The sequence below is a fragment of the Natrix helvetica genome (assembly GCF_964273705.1).
Source record: "Natrix helvetica genome assembly, chromosome: 6".
Taxonomy (NCBI): Eukaryota; Metazoa; Chordata; class Lepidosauria; order Squamata; family Natricidae; genus Natrix; species Natrix helvetica.
Genome location: NC_138553.1, coordinates 17,688,260 through 17,706,781, shown reverse-complemented (window position 1 = coordinate 17,706,781; position 18,522 = coordinate 17,688,260). Strand labels below are relative to the sequence as shown.

The window sequence follows — 18,522 nt, the reverse complement described above, 5'->3', positions numbered from 1 at the left end:
ATTGATTTACCACAAATATTGTACGCATCCCATATCGAAGACAAAAAAAAAAACTCCGTATATACACTTTTTCCCCCCTCTAAAAATTCAAAAGCAATTGCTTCAACAATGAACTAGCTAAAACTGCACCTCTATTCTTTAGTGATGGGAGCAGAACAAATTAAGCAAGCTCTTCAAACCAGTTTCAAATGTGACACTGAAAATATGTACAATGGGGACTTGCTGATTTAATGTTTAAATATGCTGCAAAAAAAATTGTAAATGTGAAACATTTAAAGCTAACCAATACTCCCTCTCCAAATAATTATAAAATTATAATACTGTTAATATCTGTTCATATAATACAGCCTGGAAGAAGAAAAGGTGTTTAATTCCTCAGCAGTTGTATGTATGTATACTATGTATGTATGTATGTATGTATGTATGTATGTATGTATCGGTGGGTTCCAGATCCCGTCACAACTGGTATGCTGTGACGGGGCTGGGCGTCCACCATGCGCATGTCTGCCACGCGTGCATGTGCACCCACCACCCACAACGCCCTGAACTGCTTGGCAGAGCGTTGCGCGGGTGCCGTATGCTCTGTGCGCGTGTGCAAATGGCCCGGTTGGATCAAATACAGGTAAGGAGGGTGGGAGGGCGAGTGGGCCCTCCGAAGCACGGTACCGGAATGGTACCTGGTTCTCCCAGCAGGCACCGGTATGCCTGTAACAGGGCGTACCGGCCGTAACCCACACTGGTATGTATGTATGCATGCATGCATGCACGCACGCGCACGCACGCACACACACACGCACACACGCACACACACACACATATATATATAACTACTACTTATGTGTATGTGCATGAATGTTTCCGTTTATCAAATTACCAAGAAATAAGAATGAAATGAAAGGGATGAAATTTAACAATTCTTCTTTGATTCTCAAGTGTGGCTCTTCATTCACATTAACAATCTAAGACTAGTGCTTCTCTACCTCAGCCGCTTTAAGATGTGCAGACTTCAACTCCCAGAATTCAGCAATGCTGGCTGAGGGAATTCTGGGAATTGATGTCCTCCACACATCTTAAAGTGACTCAGACTTAGAAATTCTGACCTAAGTATTTCCTTAGATACAGAGACAGGAAAAATACCCCAATTATGATGTCTGCTGAAACAATTGATTATTTCTGTTGTACTTTTTTTCTGTAGGGAAACAGTACACACAACCGATTCCATCATCTTAACATTAAAGATGAACCTGTTTAGTTAACATAGGTAAAGGTCAAGATTTCCCTAGTCCGGTCACTTCTGACTCTAGGGAGCGGTGCTTATCTTATCTCTTCTTAGCAGAGGGACTCAGTGTTGTCCAAATATTCTCTCCATGATCATATGGCCAACGTGACTATACACCAAGGCACATGGAACACCATTACTTCCCACCAAAGTGGTACTTATTGATCTACTCACATTCGCATGGTTTCGAATTGCTAAGTGGGCAGGAGCTGAGGCAAGTAAAGGGGGCTCACCCTATAGTGTGGCGCTCAGGTCTCAAACCCAAGCTTCCAGGTGACAAGCTCAAGGTCTTTTAACTGCCGAGCCAACAAGCCCCCTTCACTTAACACAGGTTGGTTCTAATCTGAAACTACATTGATTTCCATGTCATTGTATATTTATAGCACATTGCCACATAGTGCTTAGTTCCAGCCTAGCATGTTGTATAAAACAAGCTGCTCTGGTTTATATGATTCACGGTTGGATTTGTGCAAACAGCTATTATAGTTTATTCAGTAAACCATGTTTAACCAAGCAATGGCTTAATGATGTGTGAGACTATATCCAAGCAATATTTAATCAAAATATCCCATCAGACTGAGATATACCATCTACTGTATCACCGGAAGCTAACTGAGGGCAGAACTATAAATGATGGCAAAAAATAGTACAAACCAGGGTATCTCTTATAAATCAATTTGAAGCAATCATTTGAGTAGTAGATTTCAGAAGCAGCACTGTTTTCCTTCCTCTTATAGACAGCTATTTATTATTTAATAGAATTTCCACCCAATTTAAAGCTCAAGTATGAATAAATCTCAATGCTGGCCATAACAAACATATATTTTATATTCATTTCTACCATATCAATATATAAATCATAGTGTTGTGATAACTTCCGGATCCAACATACATGAGCATGCAATACAAATTAAGGATTTTAACAATGCATGTAAGGGCCAGGAGGATGAATTGTTTAGTTATTAAATAGATAGGTGCATAATGTAAAACAAAGGCATGTCCTAGAATTAACACTTTTTTTTTCTGGTGTCTCTTTTGTAAATAAGATCCTTTCTTTGCCAGTGACATTAATTATTTCTCAAGCATGGAAGAGAGTACTGCATCCCCATCACATCAGAGGGAATTCCTATGCATGGATTCATTGGACAAGGACCTACCTGGGAATGGTGTGAAGGGAAAACATCATCCTTGGATGTAAGCCTCCTCATCAGGGAGTATTTTCACATTTGGTGCCTGATGTGCTTAAGTTGGGATGGGTAGAGGGAGGAGAGAGAGAAAGAAGGAATATATCCAGCTGTTTAGCAGAATAGAATAGAATAACAGTTGGAAGGAATCCTGGAGGTCTTCTAGTCCACCCCCCTGCTTAGGCAGGAAACCCACACCACTATAGACAAATGGTTATCCAACATCTTCTTAAAAACTCCCAGTGTGGGAGTATTCACAACTTCTGGAGACAAGTGGTTCCACTGATTGATTGTTCTAACTGTCAGGAAATTTCTTCTTAAAGGCTGATCCTTTTTTTAAACTCTACTCCCAGGTTCTGTCAGTCCTTCTATATCCCCCAACCTTTGAAAGAGGGCTAGCATTGAAACAGCTCTCTTTCCTGATGGACAACTAAGATGCTCTTCCAGAAAGGACTGTGAACTGGGAAGCCAAGCTGAAGGCCAGCCTTGAGGGAACTCCCTCAGATGAAGCAGGCATTCAGACTCACTTGTGGGGCAAGGGAGATGGAAGGAAGTCAACTATTACAGCTAGCTGCTCATTATAATTTGATTTAATAAATTAATGGATCAACTGGTGAACATTAGTTTTCAATTCTCATCTTAGACAGCTTAAAGAGAAGTGGTGAATCAATCTCTCTTCATATTCCTTTAGGGCAGGGGTGTCAAACTCGATTTCAAGGTTGCAGGTGGTCATCGCCGCCAAAAACGGAGCTCGGCAACCCATTTTCACTGTCAGAGGTACCGCAGGCTGGTCCTTTACTGTTTCCAGGGCGGCTCTGTGGGCCAGATCTAAGCACCCCGCGGGCTGTCTCTTTCTCCCAGGCCTCGAGTTTGACATCCCTGCTTTAGGGTAACCTAGGCCTTTGCTTTTTGAGACTTGTGGCATTTCCAAGTAAAACAATGGAAAACTAACATGTCTTAGTCTAATGCAGGGCTGTCAAGCTGATCACATTGTGCGCCATATCATGACGTATCACGTATGTTTTTTGCCTTTGTGGAGCCAGGATGGGTGTGACCTGTGCAAGGCCCTATCCAGCCTGCAGGCTGCACTTGAATCAAGGTGAATGAGACTTTTCTGGATAAGGAAAAGCCATAAGATCATCCACCTGTGTTGTGGAATGCTGCTCCTTGAGAGAAGACTGGCAGGATTCAAAGGGATTTTTCCTGATCCTCTTGAGTTCCAAGAACTGCAGAAGATGGAAAGCTCCAAAATTTAGTATGAGATTATTAATGAATATTGGGCTTCCATGTCTACCTTTTTATGGACTTTTTTTTAAGAGAGACTTATAACTATGGTCTATTCTACTGTACAGGCAAAGCAATTACCTGCTTTGGTTACTCACTTTCCAGTTTATTTCATTCTTTAATATTAGCATAAATCAAGCCTTGTCATGAAAAGCGTTATTCCAGAGAGGGGAAAGGAATTGTGCATGCAATGTGGTGCACTACAAACCTATCAAAACTATAATTATGAAAATTTCTAACAGTACCACTAAGATCATAAGTTTGTTTAAAGGTCAAGAATAAGAAGCCAATAGTGCTAAAACTATCAAAAAAAAACATTGCATTACAGACCATTTCATTTATTTACACCCAAGAATATGAACAACAGAAGTGCTATTTTTAAAAGCGATCGTCACATTTGGTAGCCCTGTGCTTAAATAACTTCTTTTGCAACATAGAAGCTGATTTTCGGTGAGACTGACCTAACCTAAGTGGTTTTCTCATTGATAGCCATTTACCTAACTTTGGCAAGATGATGTCCAGTGTTTTTTTTTAAATCTTAAATTACATCAAATCAATCTGACAGTCAGCTTTAGATTCACACTGAACACATTGAAATGAGAAAATTAATATATCTTGTAATTCATTTGTACTTGAGCAATAATAAACAGATAGTAGAAACATTTCCATGAATGCAGGGAACAAAATGTTTAAGTAATGCGCTAAAGAAACATGCTTCATCATATACCACATGCAGATATCTTTTATTATAATTAGCTGTGATAATCTAAAATGTTCCAAAAATGTTCCATCTTTATAATGGCTGTATTGGCTGGACTGGGAATAGGAAATGGGAGAATAGAAAAAACTGAAAAAAGAAATATTCAGAATTGCTGAACTTACTATATTCTGCTATGGAATCCATTCACTAAAATAAATTCAGGTTTCAACAAATTCAATAAAAGGCTTTCTTCCTTTTATTATGCAACAATTATTTATTAAACATCAGAGTAGTTGACATAAAAATAGTCAACAGTTCATACTAAATTTTGTAACTGACCTATGCAAAAATATGTTTCCTTGCTAAATAATTGCAAAACTTGCTCAAACTCAGCTTTTAATGTCACACCATGGAACATGTTCTCCCCTTCTTCCCTTCTCCCCTTGCCTTGTTAAGCAGTGTTACAGACATTAACTATAATTATTTGTGATCCTTCTTCCAGTATCACACCTGCCATTAAGGCAGATTTTAGTTCCTGGGTTAAGAGAAATTTCTGCTAGATCTTCCATTGCAATTCACAGAATGTCAGTGAAATGCTTAACCACTGAAAGCACAGGGACATTAAAAGCATCCCTTTCAGCTGTTGACCAAGGCTGCTCATTTAAATACCAGGCATATCAGAATTATAGATCATTAAGTAAAAATGAAAGATTTGGGAATTTCACAGAAAGACCACCAACTCAAATCTGCAAAAGCACCCAAAACAAGTTCATAGAAACTTCCCAGGCAATTAAAACGAACTGAAACGTTTTACTATTCTACTTAAAAGGAGCTTTAAGGTGGAAAACTCTGCAAAGAAGGAAGTTACGGTATGTATGTGCTTTGAATCCAGGATAGTTTAACTACTGCATTTTTTAATGAAAAATTGGTTTTTCTGTTAATGCCCGCTTTAATTTAAAAGCAGGATATTCTGACTATTATACCGTATTACTTAAAGCTAAGCATGCCAGGAAAAACAAAGGGGTGAGTAGTTCAGTGGTGGTATTCTGGCGATTCTTACCAGTTCAAGCAAACCAATAGCGGCAGCTGCTGGAAGCTCCGCCCACCCACCCCGACATAATGCGCGACCTTCTGCGCATGCACAGAAGATGGTGCATGCGAGTGTAGCGAGCGTGAGCGCTCACATTTGCGAACTGGTAGCAAAGATAAGTGAATCTCACCACTGGGTGAGTTGCTTCCAAAAATACATCTCTTCACTCAGGGGTCTACAAACTCGGTAACTTCTAAGACTTGCGGACTTCAACTCTCAGAATTCCACAAGTCTTAATGTTGTCAAGTTTGGAGACTCCTGCCTTAGCTTATGTACAAACAGATCCACCCTCTGCATTCATAAGTCCTGCTGTAAAATGACTATGTATTGAAGGAACTAAAAACAGATTCCATGTGAAGAAATAGCAACTTAATCAGCAGCAAGACACATCTATCAAAAATAAATACAAAATCCAATTGTCCCTAGTGATACAATATCTTTTAGGGTAAAATAATTCTTACCCTGTGGGATTGTTGAGAGAAAAAAGCATAGGATTATCATCATTTTCTAAATGCTTACTTACATATGTACATTATTTTCAGGGAAAGCAATATTATGCAGAACGAAACAGAAATAGAAAAATGAAAGTCAGCAGGTAAGAAAAAGGAAGGAATTGTACAACTAGCTTAATATCAATATTAATTATCTCTCTTCACATCTTTCCAAATATTTCAGGTGAGGAAAAAAAACACAATTTAATTTTTTTTTTGAGTCAGATTAAACTATAAAAATTAGATTATAGCTTTATCACATCTTCATTTCAAATCACCATTAGTTGTGCTTTACATTAGAATCTAACAACTTCAATCACATCGCAATGACATTCAAGTATTATACATCTCACTGATTCATGTCAAACTTTGTTTTTCTGAGAGTGTGCTTAGGAAGCTCAACATCCTGAAAGTGCTCTCTCTTAGGGCTATGCACACTTTGAAAATTATTTTGAAGAAATGCACTATTTCTCAGCTCTTGATTAAAGGAGACTGACTTTGCAGCCTTCACTCTGAACTTAAAAAAATGGTGCTGTTCCTTTAAGGAATCCGCTCAAGGCAGGGCTGTCAAAGTTGCAACAACATGGTTTTCACGTGAGGTATCGCAACTTCCCCCCCCCCTTGGCGAAAATGGGCGGGTGTGGCCAGCGCATGATGCATCCGGCCCGCGGGCTGCGAGTTTGACACCCCTGCCTTAAGGCAATGTTTCTCAACCTTACAAATTTGAAGAGCAGAGGTGGTATTCAGCAGGTTGTGACCAGTTCTGGAGAACCGGTAGTGGAAATTTTGAGTAGTTTGGAGAACCGGTAAATATTCCCTCAGACTGGCCCCGCCCCCATCTATTCTCTGCCTCCCGAGTCCCGGCTGATCAGGAGGAAATGGGGATTTTGCAGTAACCTTCCCCTGGAGTGGAGTGGGAATGGAGATTTTACAGTATCCTTCCCCTACCACGCTCACCAAGCCATACCCACAGAAACAGTAGTAAATTTTTTTGAATCTCACCACTGTTGAAGATGTGGTCTTCAACTCCTAGAATTGAAGGCTAAGGAGACTCTTAAAGGAGCAGCACATCTTTTTCAAGCTCAAGAGCAGCTTGAAAAAAGTTGTTGTATTTTTTAGGAGTGATAGCACACCACTGTCCCACCCGAGTTCCGAAGCACTTCTTCTACATCATTTTTGAAGCCTACACAGCCTTTACTCTCTCCTAAGTGCTAATCATGTGCTTTTTATTATTAATCTATGAGGGAGAGGTTAAAGGAAATCCCTCCCTTATCCACTCCTCAAGGGTTCAAATGGAGCCCATATGAGGTAGTTTGCTTTATAACTGAGATCGATGTGAATTCTAAGAGATTATTTATCTTAATACAAGAAAGCCTGCTTTCAAATATGATTCCCAGAAAACAGGCTACACTATTTCCTGAACAATAATTAGAAGCCCAAGTTTCACCCTCCAGGTTGATTTTTCTGAGACAAGTACATATAGAATGAAGTTGCTACATGCAAATCATAGATTGAGTTCAAAAGCTGAGAGCCACTAACTTTGTGTTTGGGAGCTTTTTAACATTTGCACTTAACTCATGTTAGAATTGCTTTGTATTTTGCACGTTTTCTATCAAGAAAATATTTCAAAGGAAGTATATAGTTGGGTCGCAAAGGGTTACCTATCATTTATTTTACAACACAGAATACTCATATATGTGCGTGAGCATTTTGCTCCATATAAGCCCCATTGTCAAATAAGTGTATATAGAAGTCATGTAAAAAACCCTAACCCTTTCTTTTGTAGAATAAAAGAATATTGGGATAGCATGTCTCAAAACTGCTTTGCAAAAGCAACTGGACTTTCTTGATCTTTCTTTGAAAACGTTTCATTTCTCATCCATTTTTCAGAACTGAAGAAGCTTCTTGGATGAGAAGCAAGTCATTTTCAAAGAAAAAACGAAAAAATCCAGTTATCTTTGGAAAAACACTTTTGGGGTAACCATGACCTGGATGATTGAGAATCTCCATAGACATTGGGTCAATATATTATTTGTTGGGAAACAAAATTTGTATCTTAATAAGCGATATAACATTGATGAATATTCTTTAGAAGACATGAAGTTCTGAATGTCTTTGCAAAAAAGGACATTTGAATTAAAGAGTGGTGGTGGACAATTCCATTCAGAGGCAACAGGAATGTCACCATGAGCTTAAGACTTTGGACACCCCCAAAGGCTCAGAAGTTGTAAGAGTTGAAAAGCAGATTCAATTTTCTTTCTGCCATACGCTTAAAGTTTGATTATATTTTCAAACAACATTTCAAAACCATGCACACGAGAAACTGAATATAAACCATTAGCTTTTCTAAAAACTAACTTATAAGTGATTGTCCCAGATCTGCAAAATCTCTCAGCTCTGGTGTTGGGCATATGGTAAAACCAAAGATCATGAAATTATACAATAGTATAAATCAAGATAGATTTTTTGTATGCCTATATTTTTCCCATCTAAAAAAGCAAAACAACTGTGAATTAATTTCATACCAAATTCAGAAAGATGGGCCCTGGCGGTGGGGATATGTGTTTAATTCTACATTTAAATCTACCTTTAATCTACATTAAAGCAAACCCTGTTCGTATTTATTAGAGCAGGGGTGTCAAACCCAAGGCCCGGGGGCCGGATATGGCCCGCAGGACTGCCCTGGAAACAGTGGACCAGCCTGTGGTGCTGACCAGCGGTGCTTCTGCCAGCACATATAGCCCTCCTGAGCTCCATTTTCACTGGCAGAAGGTTGTAGGAGGCCATGGCAGTGGAAAACGGAGCTTGGGAGCCTGTTTTCGGTGACAGAGCGCTTGGGCCACAACAGGCACCTCTGACAGGAGTGATGTTGAGCTGGCCATGCCCATCCTGGTCACACCCACCCCAGCCCCCCGAGGTCAAACACCGCCCTGATACAGCCCTCAATGAAATCGAGTTTGACACCCCTGTATTAGAGCAAGCATGTGTCATATTAGAGTAAATCCTATCTACAGGGGTGACCCTAAGGGCCAATTTTTGGACTACTTTTAGGGAGAGGGATTAAGCATTTGGCCAATCTTGTCTGACCTTAGAAACTAAGAGTACTAGGATGGGGGTGGGGGAACCCAAGGAATAAATAGAAGCTATAAATCAGCCTCAAGAAAATAAAAAAATGAGAATTTACAGACATGGTCATCTAAAATTTTCTTGACAACAGAAATTGTGTTTGACTCAAAGTAGACTTCAGTTAAAGAATAAAAAGAATAGTTCAAAGTTTGCATTCATTTTCCCCCACACACACAAAAAAATGTATGTTGGAGAAAGGAACAGCATTGCTATCAATCAGCATCTGAGCCACCAGATTTCAAATTCTGGCTGGTTGTTATCTGGAAAAGATGCACGAGAGATGCTCATTGGCTGTCTGTGCTCATCTGTTGTGGCATTTTACACACTTAATGCTTAGCAAAAGGGATTGTACTATTAAATGAAATGTAGAAACCTTGAACACATCTTCATATAAAACTTTTGATCATAATTTTCCCATCTAAAATTACTGATTATTTAAAAATGTGGAAAATTTCAACTAATTATGTCTTTTCCCAGTTAAGACAGTGGCTGTTTGACCTGTAGTTTTAACTGCCCACAGTACTGGCTTATGTTTGTTGCATGCATACCGCTCTAGCAATGAAAGATAAATGTTCTCAATAACTAGTAACATATAATCATACCGTTATTATATATTAGCTTAATTATTACTTCGATATTGCAAAGCTTAAATCGGCAGTACAATTCTATGCATCTTTACTTAGAAAGTAATTCCAACTGAATTAAATAAAGCTAACTCCCAAGCAAAAAGTATAAGATACAGCATAAGACGTGAGAGCTAGTTTGGTCTATTGGTTAAAATGCAAGGCTAGAAACCAGAGAACTGTGAGTTCTAGTCCCGCCTTAGCCATGAAAGTTGGCTGGGTGACTTTGGGCCAGTCACTCTCTTTCAGTCCAAAATGTCAGGCTTGGGTGACAAGCTGGATCAATCAATTCTTGTCGATCAGTGGATCTACAGTACATTCGATTGATCTGAAAAAAAGCACACTTGCAGAAAAGTGCCAAGAAGAAATGGGAAATTCCAGCATAAAGATAGTACTTCTTCAAGAAAGTTTTTAAAGTAAGATATAAACACATATTTCCCAGCTTTGCAGAACCATTACTCTTCGCACAACTTTAAAATCATGTTCTGTTATTCTATAAAATGTTTGACCATCAATGGTAAATATGGTGCATATTAATCAATCTGTTTCCCATGTTTATTGTTTTGGGACACATAAAACTCACATTAACTGCAGCAAGATGTGTATGGCTTGATGAGGAGTTATAAGTGGTCAGTTCAAATATCATCATCACATAATCTGCTGTAATTATGCTAGAACTGATGTAACCTCAAAATCCATAAAGACGTAGTTAGTCTATTCAGCATTTCTTCAATACACTAGTCTTTCAATGAAGATTAATGGGTTTAATTATAATTTGTTAATTCAAAATGTCAAGCCAGACTTCCTTTGCACAAAGCATGATTCGACTGTAACTCTTAAGATATGGTTAGTTTTAACCATAGTTTATTGAGTACACCTTGTTCCCGCATCATCTTAAGCCATAAATCATGGTTTACAGTTGGCTTTACAAATCACACAAGGCAAACAAACTACTTTATGGCTTAGTGTAATGTATGTACTCAACGTGTATTGTAATTTTTTTTAATCATGATTTGGTGCAAAGTCTGAACTGATTCATAATATTCAGATCTCTGTATTAAATCCTAATATAAAGGGAAAAGAGATATCACAAGACATTGTTTAAGATTAAGCTGATAATTACTAAAGCACTTATAATTTTAGAAATGTAGCACCATTTTCCAAAGGTAACAGAACTGAGAAGTTATGCTTTTCAAACCACAGCTAGAATCTATACATCCAGTACATGCCTTTACTACTCTTTCCAGTTCTGTATTAATGTATAAAAATACCAATATTATTCTATATAAACAAGCCACCAATTGTCTCTTAAATTCAGACTCCTCTGCTTAAATTCTAGAGGATGCATGCTTCATTTTTAAAAATCATAGGCAAGCATTGATTTAGTATCATGAAGATAAATCAAAATCGAGTATAGTACATTTTCCTGTAAAAACATACCCTGCAAACAGTATATAATGTTCTTATTGTTCAATAAAAAAAATTTAACAGGAAAGATTTAGTTTTTAAATAGATCATTTGAAATGTTTAGATACTCTGGATATTGTTTGGTTCACAAACAAAAAATTATAGTTTTTATATACACATCGGTGTCAATAGTGCGAGGATTTAGATGCAATAAGCTAATCTAACTTTAAATTTCACTACACATCTATTTGGCAATGTGGATGTATATCTAAAAACACACATGTATGATTCATAGAAAATTACCAAGAGAACAACTTCATTATGAAAAAAGCTGTACCATCCCCAATAGTATTATGTTGTACGATAACTATCTTGGAAATAACAGCATTGGGTTAATATTGATGACTTTTTGGCTAAGACATTAATTGAATAAAAAGAAAATATGGAATGCTTCTGTACATTAATTTTATTGACATAACACAAACGTTAAGGACAAGTTCTCTAAAACGATATGGACTCTTTTGTTCTTTTCCAACATAAAGTGCTAAGAAACATGGCAGAAAGGCTGGCGTCTTTTCAAATTTGTTTTAGGAAGTAGTGTCAACCCCAACAGGAAAGGGACAAATACAGCTTTACAGACCATTGGTGGATTCCAGTTTGGCAGTGCTTTCCTGCTGATCCTCCAGACTGATTTGTGAATCGTTGCAGCAATCAGGTGTTTCGCCTTTAACAGCTAAATAGATGATTTTCAACCACTTCTGTTTAAGCTCTTCGTTATCTGCTGCAAAACTGTGCACAGATTTAGACTGAGTCAATTTGAAACTATGCGGGAGGTCAGCGCTTCTTGGGGTGTCGTCTACTGCGTAGCCCAAAAGAGGGATAGTAGCCGAGGCTTTGACATCCTGTGGAAACAGAAATGAAGTCACTTTAATACAGGGGTGTCCAAACTTGGGAACTTTAAGACTTGTGGACTTCAACTCCCAGAATTCCCCAGCCAGCAGAGCTTAAAGTTAAAGTTTAAAGGAAACTTTAAACAAGTCTTAAAGTTTCCAAGTTTGGACACCCCTGCTTTAATAGGACAACATTTGAGAGGAGTCCCCAAAAAGAAGCATCTTCATCAGTGGTAAAATTTTTTTTTTTTTTACTACCGGTTTTGTGGGCGTGGCTTGGTGGGCGTGGCAGGGGAAGGATCCTGCAAAATCTCTATTCCCACCCCACTCTGGGGCCAGCCAGAGGTGGTATTTGCCGGTTCTCCAAACTATTCAAAATTTCCGCTACCGGTTCTCCAGAACCTGTCAGAACCTGCTGAATTTCACCCCTGGTCTTCATTGATTACAGAAGTTGGGTTACAGAGGATGTTATGAGGTTTCCAACAGGAGAAAACCAGTGACAGATGAAGGAAAAGCTCTCATTCCTATCAAGATTTAATTTTATAGATCTGTTCTGACCCAGCTCCCAAACACAACAAGCCCTCTGTAGTTAAATCAATGATTCCTTTATTAGGAGCACCAACAGCTCCTTACAAAAAGTCTCTCTCTCTCTCATAGTAGGCTAACAAGTCTGTCTGCCACATCTATTCATCTCTGCCTCCTGCCTTTTCTCCCCAGAGCTAGGGTGGGGCTTTGTTAGCAGCGGTGGCTCTTCCGTCCCAAGAACCGGCCCATAGATTTCCACTGCTCTCCTCTTCTCTGCCTTCTGCACATCTGCACATCAGGCACTGGACCCAGCTGTTCCCCCTCTTCCTCATCAGCCACCTCCAGACCTTGGGGCTGTTGACTCTCCATCTGAGGGCTGATGGATGGCCCAGCCTCCTCTTCCGTCTCTGTCTCTCTATCTCTGTCTCTCTCTCTCTCTGTGTCTCTCTGTCTGTCTCTCTCTCTCTCTCTCTCTCTGTCTCTTTGTCTGTCTCTCTGTCTCTGTCTCTGTCTCTCTCTCTCTCTCTCTCTGCCAGCTGCATTCCCTCTTCCCCCTCGGAGTTCTTAGGTTGCTTTGATGCTGGCCTTGACTCAAGATCACAACAAGATCAAACGTGCAACCACAGAAGAAGAAAAATGCAACACTAGAGAAAATTGCCTCCTAGGCCACCTGGGGACCGGATCTATTGTTGCCATTGGAGGCTCTGCGGATTGATAAAACCCAAATTTGGTCAGGTAGTCCTCAACCTAATGACCACAATTCAGCCCAAAGTTATGTTGTTAAGTGAGACAGGTCTTCAGTTAGTTGCATTATGGGTGTGGGCATGCGCACATGTGGCACGCCAGGAGAAAAAGGTTAGCCATCACTGCCCTAAGGAGAGAAAGGAACTTTGCTATGGCCTGGCTTCCATTCATTTTTACATACCTGTGGAGCGCCATACATATATAAAACAAGGGCTTCTTGTTTAGGTATCACACACCAAGCCTTTTGCCATGTTTTAGATTTTTCCAAATACTGCAGAAAACTACATATCACACTATTTCCCGACACCTCTGCTGATTCAATCTGTAGAGATAAAAGGAAGGTGGTTGAAGAATTCTAAAAGATTGCTATAATTGTTCATCATTTCTCAAGACAATAATTGGTAAGGAATTAAAATCACAACAAATTAAGTAACAAAAATGAAAGAGAACAATCTTACACCCAACTACTGACTTGGTATTTTACTATTCATCAAAGCAGCATGACATGGAAGCAATGTAATCTTGCGGAAATAGAATGAAATGGAAGAATTGCTGACCTTTTACAAAATATTTAATAATCAATCAGTTCCAGGAAACATTTTCTTCATTTAACTCAAAGTGCCATTTAGAAGAAGTAAAAAAAAGGAACTCATAAAGTAGCTTATAACAAAAGGCTTTTTCTTTCCTCTGGCTTCTTCCGATGTGCTTCTCGAAAGTAGCTATGTCTACTAACACATGTGGTGGACGTGCTCAAAGGAAAAAGCATACTGGATAGTACATATTTGGATAGAAAAAAATGATAAAGGAACACATAGATCTAAAACCAGAAATATTTCTGTTGGGTATCATACCAGAAAAATATAATAAAGGGACTATGTATCTAATACTACATGTGTTAACAGTGACTAGAATTCCAATTCACAACATTGGAAAAGTGTGGAGATCCCTACAGAAGAGAAGATAACAACAAATTATAGAATGTGCAGAAATGGATAGGTTAACACTTGAAATTAAAGGGAAGGAAGACATGGAATATTTGGAAATATGAGATTTGGTTTATCAATGGTTAACTAATAGAATCAGAAGTTAAAAGAGAAGGAATAACTTTACTAAGAGGGCTTATTATGATATGTTTATTATTAATATTAATATTGATAATCAACAAGAATTAATATTATGATGAGAAAACACTGTTATTATATGACTACTACTGATGAATTTTATTATGATGATGATTGCTCAAACTAACTGTAACTAGACAACACACTGTTTATATAGACATTGAAACTGTTGCTCTTTCTATATATAGCAAAAGAAAAAAGAAAGTAAGTAGCTCCATCAAGTTTGAACAAAATAAACAAACTTCTATGAGTAGGTTTGCCTCTAAACAGGAGTTGGTATGGGTTTGTTGCATCAAAACAACCATTGGATATAAAAAAGAAGCAATAATGGGCTTTTAAAAATAGCTGATAGAACAAGCCACATTGGAAACTACAATTAAATTGTTAAAATTTAAAACTTAAAAGCTTATTTGCAATATTGGAAGGATGGATTTGTTTTAATAATAAAGCCTGCCCATCTCTCCTAAATTTTGTCACTTTTCTTTCTTTCCTTCCTGTTCTCTATCTTTAGCAGCCCCACTGAAAATCCAAGAAATACTGTCATTTTCAATACATGACCAATAGTCAGAAATGCTGCGATTTAGCTAGTCCAAATTACATAGGCCGAATTCATGGATATCATCAGAAACAGAATATTTTAAAATGGTTTATTGGCACACAATGAATGAGTTTTCTGCATGCAAACATAAATTTAGCCTTTGGCTAGTTAGTTCTCATCAGTGCCTTCCCCACTGCATGCAATTTTAAATAAATATGAGAAATATCAATGGCATTTTAACAGGATAACAGAGTTGGAAGGGACTTTGGAGGTTTACTAGCACAACCCCGTTCGATCAGGGGACCCTATACCATGCCAGACAAATGGATGTCCAGTCTCTTCTTAAAAGCCTTCACTGATGCAGCACCCAAAACATTTGAAGGCAAGCGGGTCAATTGTTCTCAGTGTTAGGCAATTTCTCCTTAGTTTTAGGTTGCTTCTCTGCTTGATTAGTTTCCATCCACTTCTTCTTGTCTTGCTTTCTGGTGCTCTTGGAAAATCAGTTGATTCTCTCTTCTTTGTGGCAGCCTCTCAAATATTGGAATACTGTTATCATGTCACTCTCTAGTCCTTCTTTTCACTAGACTAGGCATACCCAGTTCCTATGTTCTATATTGCTTATGTTCCCAGTTCTTTGTATGTTTTGGCCTCCAGCCCCCTATCCATCTTAGTTGGTCTTCTCTGCATTCTTTCCAGAGTCTCTATTTTATCATATGATGACCAAAACTGGATGCAGTATTAGAATATGTGTGATCTTACTTTTAATTTAATAAATCATTTTATTAAAATATTTTAAGTTAACAAAATCGGGACAGGCAACAAAGATACAAAGCAATGTAAAACAAACAAGATCCAACACACTTTGATTCTTTAAATTTCATACCTCCAAGATTCCTCTTTTTTTCTTTTCTTCACTATCAGTGCACCCTGTTATAATGTGGTAGCAATCTTTACAGACTTTGTTTAGCTTATTGCCATCGTACTCAAGGTGAGCTTTGTAATCAGAACATTTCCAGCAAACCACCTTAAGAAAAATAAGGAAAAACTGAGTTACTTTGGAACATCAGTTTGCTTCCAAACATCATTTTCAAACCCCATTTGCCATGGTGAGATTTTAAATGAAGGATTAATTTATTTTACAATGATAGTAACCAAACATGAAATCCATCCAATGTTCTAAAACAGGATTCTTCGGACATTTAGTACCATCACTCAAAGAATAACAAAATAACAGAGTTGGGAGGAAACTTGGACGTCTTCTAGTCCAACCCTCTGCTTAGGCAGGAAACCCTATACCATTTCAGACAAATCCAATCCCTTATTAAAAACTTCCAGTGTTGGAGCATTCACAACTTCTGGAGGCAAGTTGTTCCACTGATTAATTGTTCTAACTGTCAGGAATTTTTTCGTTAGTTCTAGGTTGCTTCTCTCCTTGATTAGTTTCCACCCATTGCTTCTTGTTCTACCCTCAGGTGCTTTGGAGAATAGTTTGACTCCCTCTTCTTTGTGGCAACCTCTGAGATATTGGAACACTGCTGTCATGTCTCCCCTAGTCCTTTTTTTCATTAAACTAGACATACCCAGTTCCTGCAACCATTCTTCATATGTTTTCCTCCAGTCCCCTAATCATCTTTGTTGCTCTTCTCTGCACTCTTTCTAGAGTCTCCACGTCTTTTTTACATTGTAGCAACCAAAACTGGATGTAGTATTCCAAGTGTGGCCTTACCAAGGCATAAAGTGGTATTAGCACTTCATGTGATCTTGATTCTATCCCTCTGTTTATGCAGTTTAGAATTGTGTTGGCTCTTTTGGCAGCTGCAGCACACTCCTGGCTCATATTTAAATTATTGTCCACTAGAACTCCAAGATCCCTCTCACAGTTACTACTATTGAGCGAGGTACCACATATACTGTACCTGTGCATTTTGTTTTCCTTGCCTAATTGTAGAAACTTACTTTTTTCACCATTGAATTTCATTTTGTTAAATATAATGAACATCAGTATCATGGTTAATTCAGGAATCCAAAAGTTTGTTTCTGAGCATATGAACATGTTCACCAAAGTATCACTAAACTTGGGCAGTCAAAACATACATAGGTGAAACTCGAAAAATTAGAATATTTAAGTTGTATTACTGAAATAAATGAACTTTTGCACGATATTCTAATTTTTCGAGTTTCACCTGTACTGTATACCAAAAGTACTGTGCACAAAAATATTAATATGTAGCTTAACGTCTATGAATTACACAATTAAACAATCAGAAATAAAATTATTTCAACCAGAGATTAAATTGGTACCCTGAAAAATATCTCCAAAGATAACCTGAAACCAGCTGAATGATTGCAGATTATCATTAAAGGATAATGATTAGAGATTCCAATAGAGGATCAAATAGCCTATGGCAGCTCAGAATAGAGATTTGATAAAGGGCACCAGCAACACAATAAAATGAAATGTAAAATGAATTTAACATTCCAATTGTTAAAAGGAACCATTTACAGAAGTCTTTCCTGCATTGGCCATAAGGGGGCGGCAGATTTGGTTCACAACTAATTCTGACTTTCTGCCATGGCAAGTGTCAGCTGAAACAAAACAGCATTTAAAAGCAATCACCAGATGGAGTTTCTGAACAAGTTTTTGGCAGCTTCAGCAACTGTTAACCAGCAGATGTGGCTTTGTGCTTACATGCCCACAAGCTCGGCAATGATGTCTCCTCCTTGTCAGTGCATTAAATGGCTCTTTGCATTTCATACACATAGTCACTTCATTGTCTCGGATCCATCTTGGGGCTCTCTTCCCGAGCTCAGCAGTCTCCAAGGAGGAAAAAATAAATAAATTGTGGAATATTATAAGAAGAAAAGGTAATTCATTCCCTCTCTCTCTCTCTTCTCTCCCTCTCATCTTTTTCTCTCTCATCTCTTTCTTTCTCTTCTCTGTCTTTCTCATCTCTCTCTGTATCTGTCTTTCTTTCTTTCTTTCTTTCTCTCATCTCTTTCTTTCTCTCTCTCTCATCTGTCTTTCCCTCTCATCTCTCTCTATATCTGTCTTTCTCTCTCTCTCTCTCATCTCTGCCATTCGCTCTCTTTCTCTGTCATCTTTTCTCTCCTCCCTCTCTCTTATCTTTCTCTTTCCCTCTCTCTCTCATATCTCTCTCTTTTATCTCTCTTTTATCTCTCATATATCTCTTTCTCTCTCATCTGTCATTCTCTCTCTCTCTCTCTCATCTCTCTCTTTCTCTCTTTCCCTCTCTCTCTTTCTATCTCCTCTCTCTCTCTCCTCTCCCCACCTTCCCCCTCCCCTTTCCAATGGAATGACAGGGTAATCTTAAAACTAAATAACAGGTGTGGATGCTACCATAAACAACAGCTGCATATTTTTTAGGATTGAAAGATATTCAAGATTAGTTTGATGCTTTGCATTTTCCCTTGCTAGCAATAACCAAATGCAGTGATGTAGGAAAAGGCAGGGAATGCCAACTATTAAAATAGCCATACACAAATAAATTCTGCTAGCAAT

At 38.3% G+C, this 18,522-nt stretch overlaps 1 protein-coding gene across 1 annotated transcript in view; it reads right to left on the bottom strand.

Moving 5' to 3' along the window:
* Window positions 1-9,518: 9,518 nt before the first annotated feature.
* FGD4 (FYVE, RhoGEF and PH domain containing 4) overlaps window positions 9,519-18,522 on the bottom strand; it is a 141,881-nt gene continuing 132,877 nt past the window's right edge. Inside the window, exons 14-17 of the mRNA XM_081957391.1 lie at window positions 17,692-17,817; window positions 15,886-16,026; window positions 13,525-13,665; window positions 9,519-12,086 (exon numbers count right to left, since the gene is read on the bottom strand). Of these exons, the coding sequence (XP_081813517.1) occupies window positions 11,817-12,086; window positions 13,525-13,665; window positions 15,886-16,026; window positions 17,692-17,817 (678 nt within the window). The 3' untranslated portion in view covers window positions 9,519-11,816. The remainder of the gene's footprint in view (window positions 12,087-13,524; window positions 13,666-15,885; window positions 16,027-17,691; window positions 17,818-18,522) is intronic.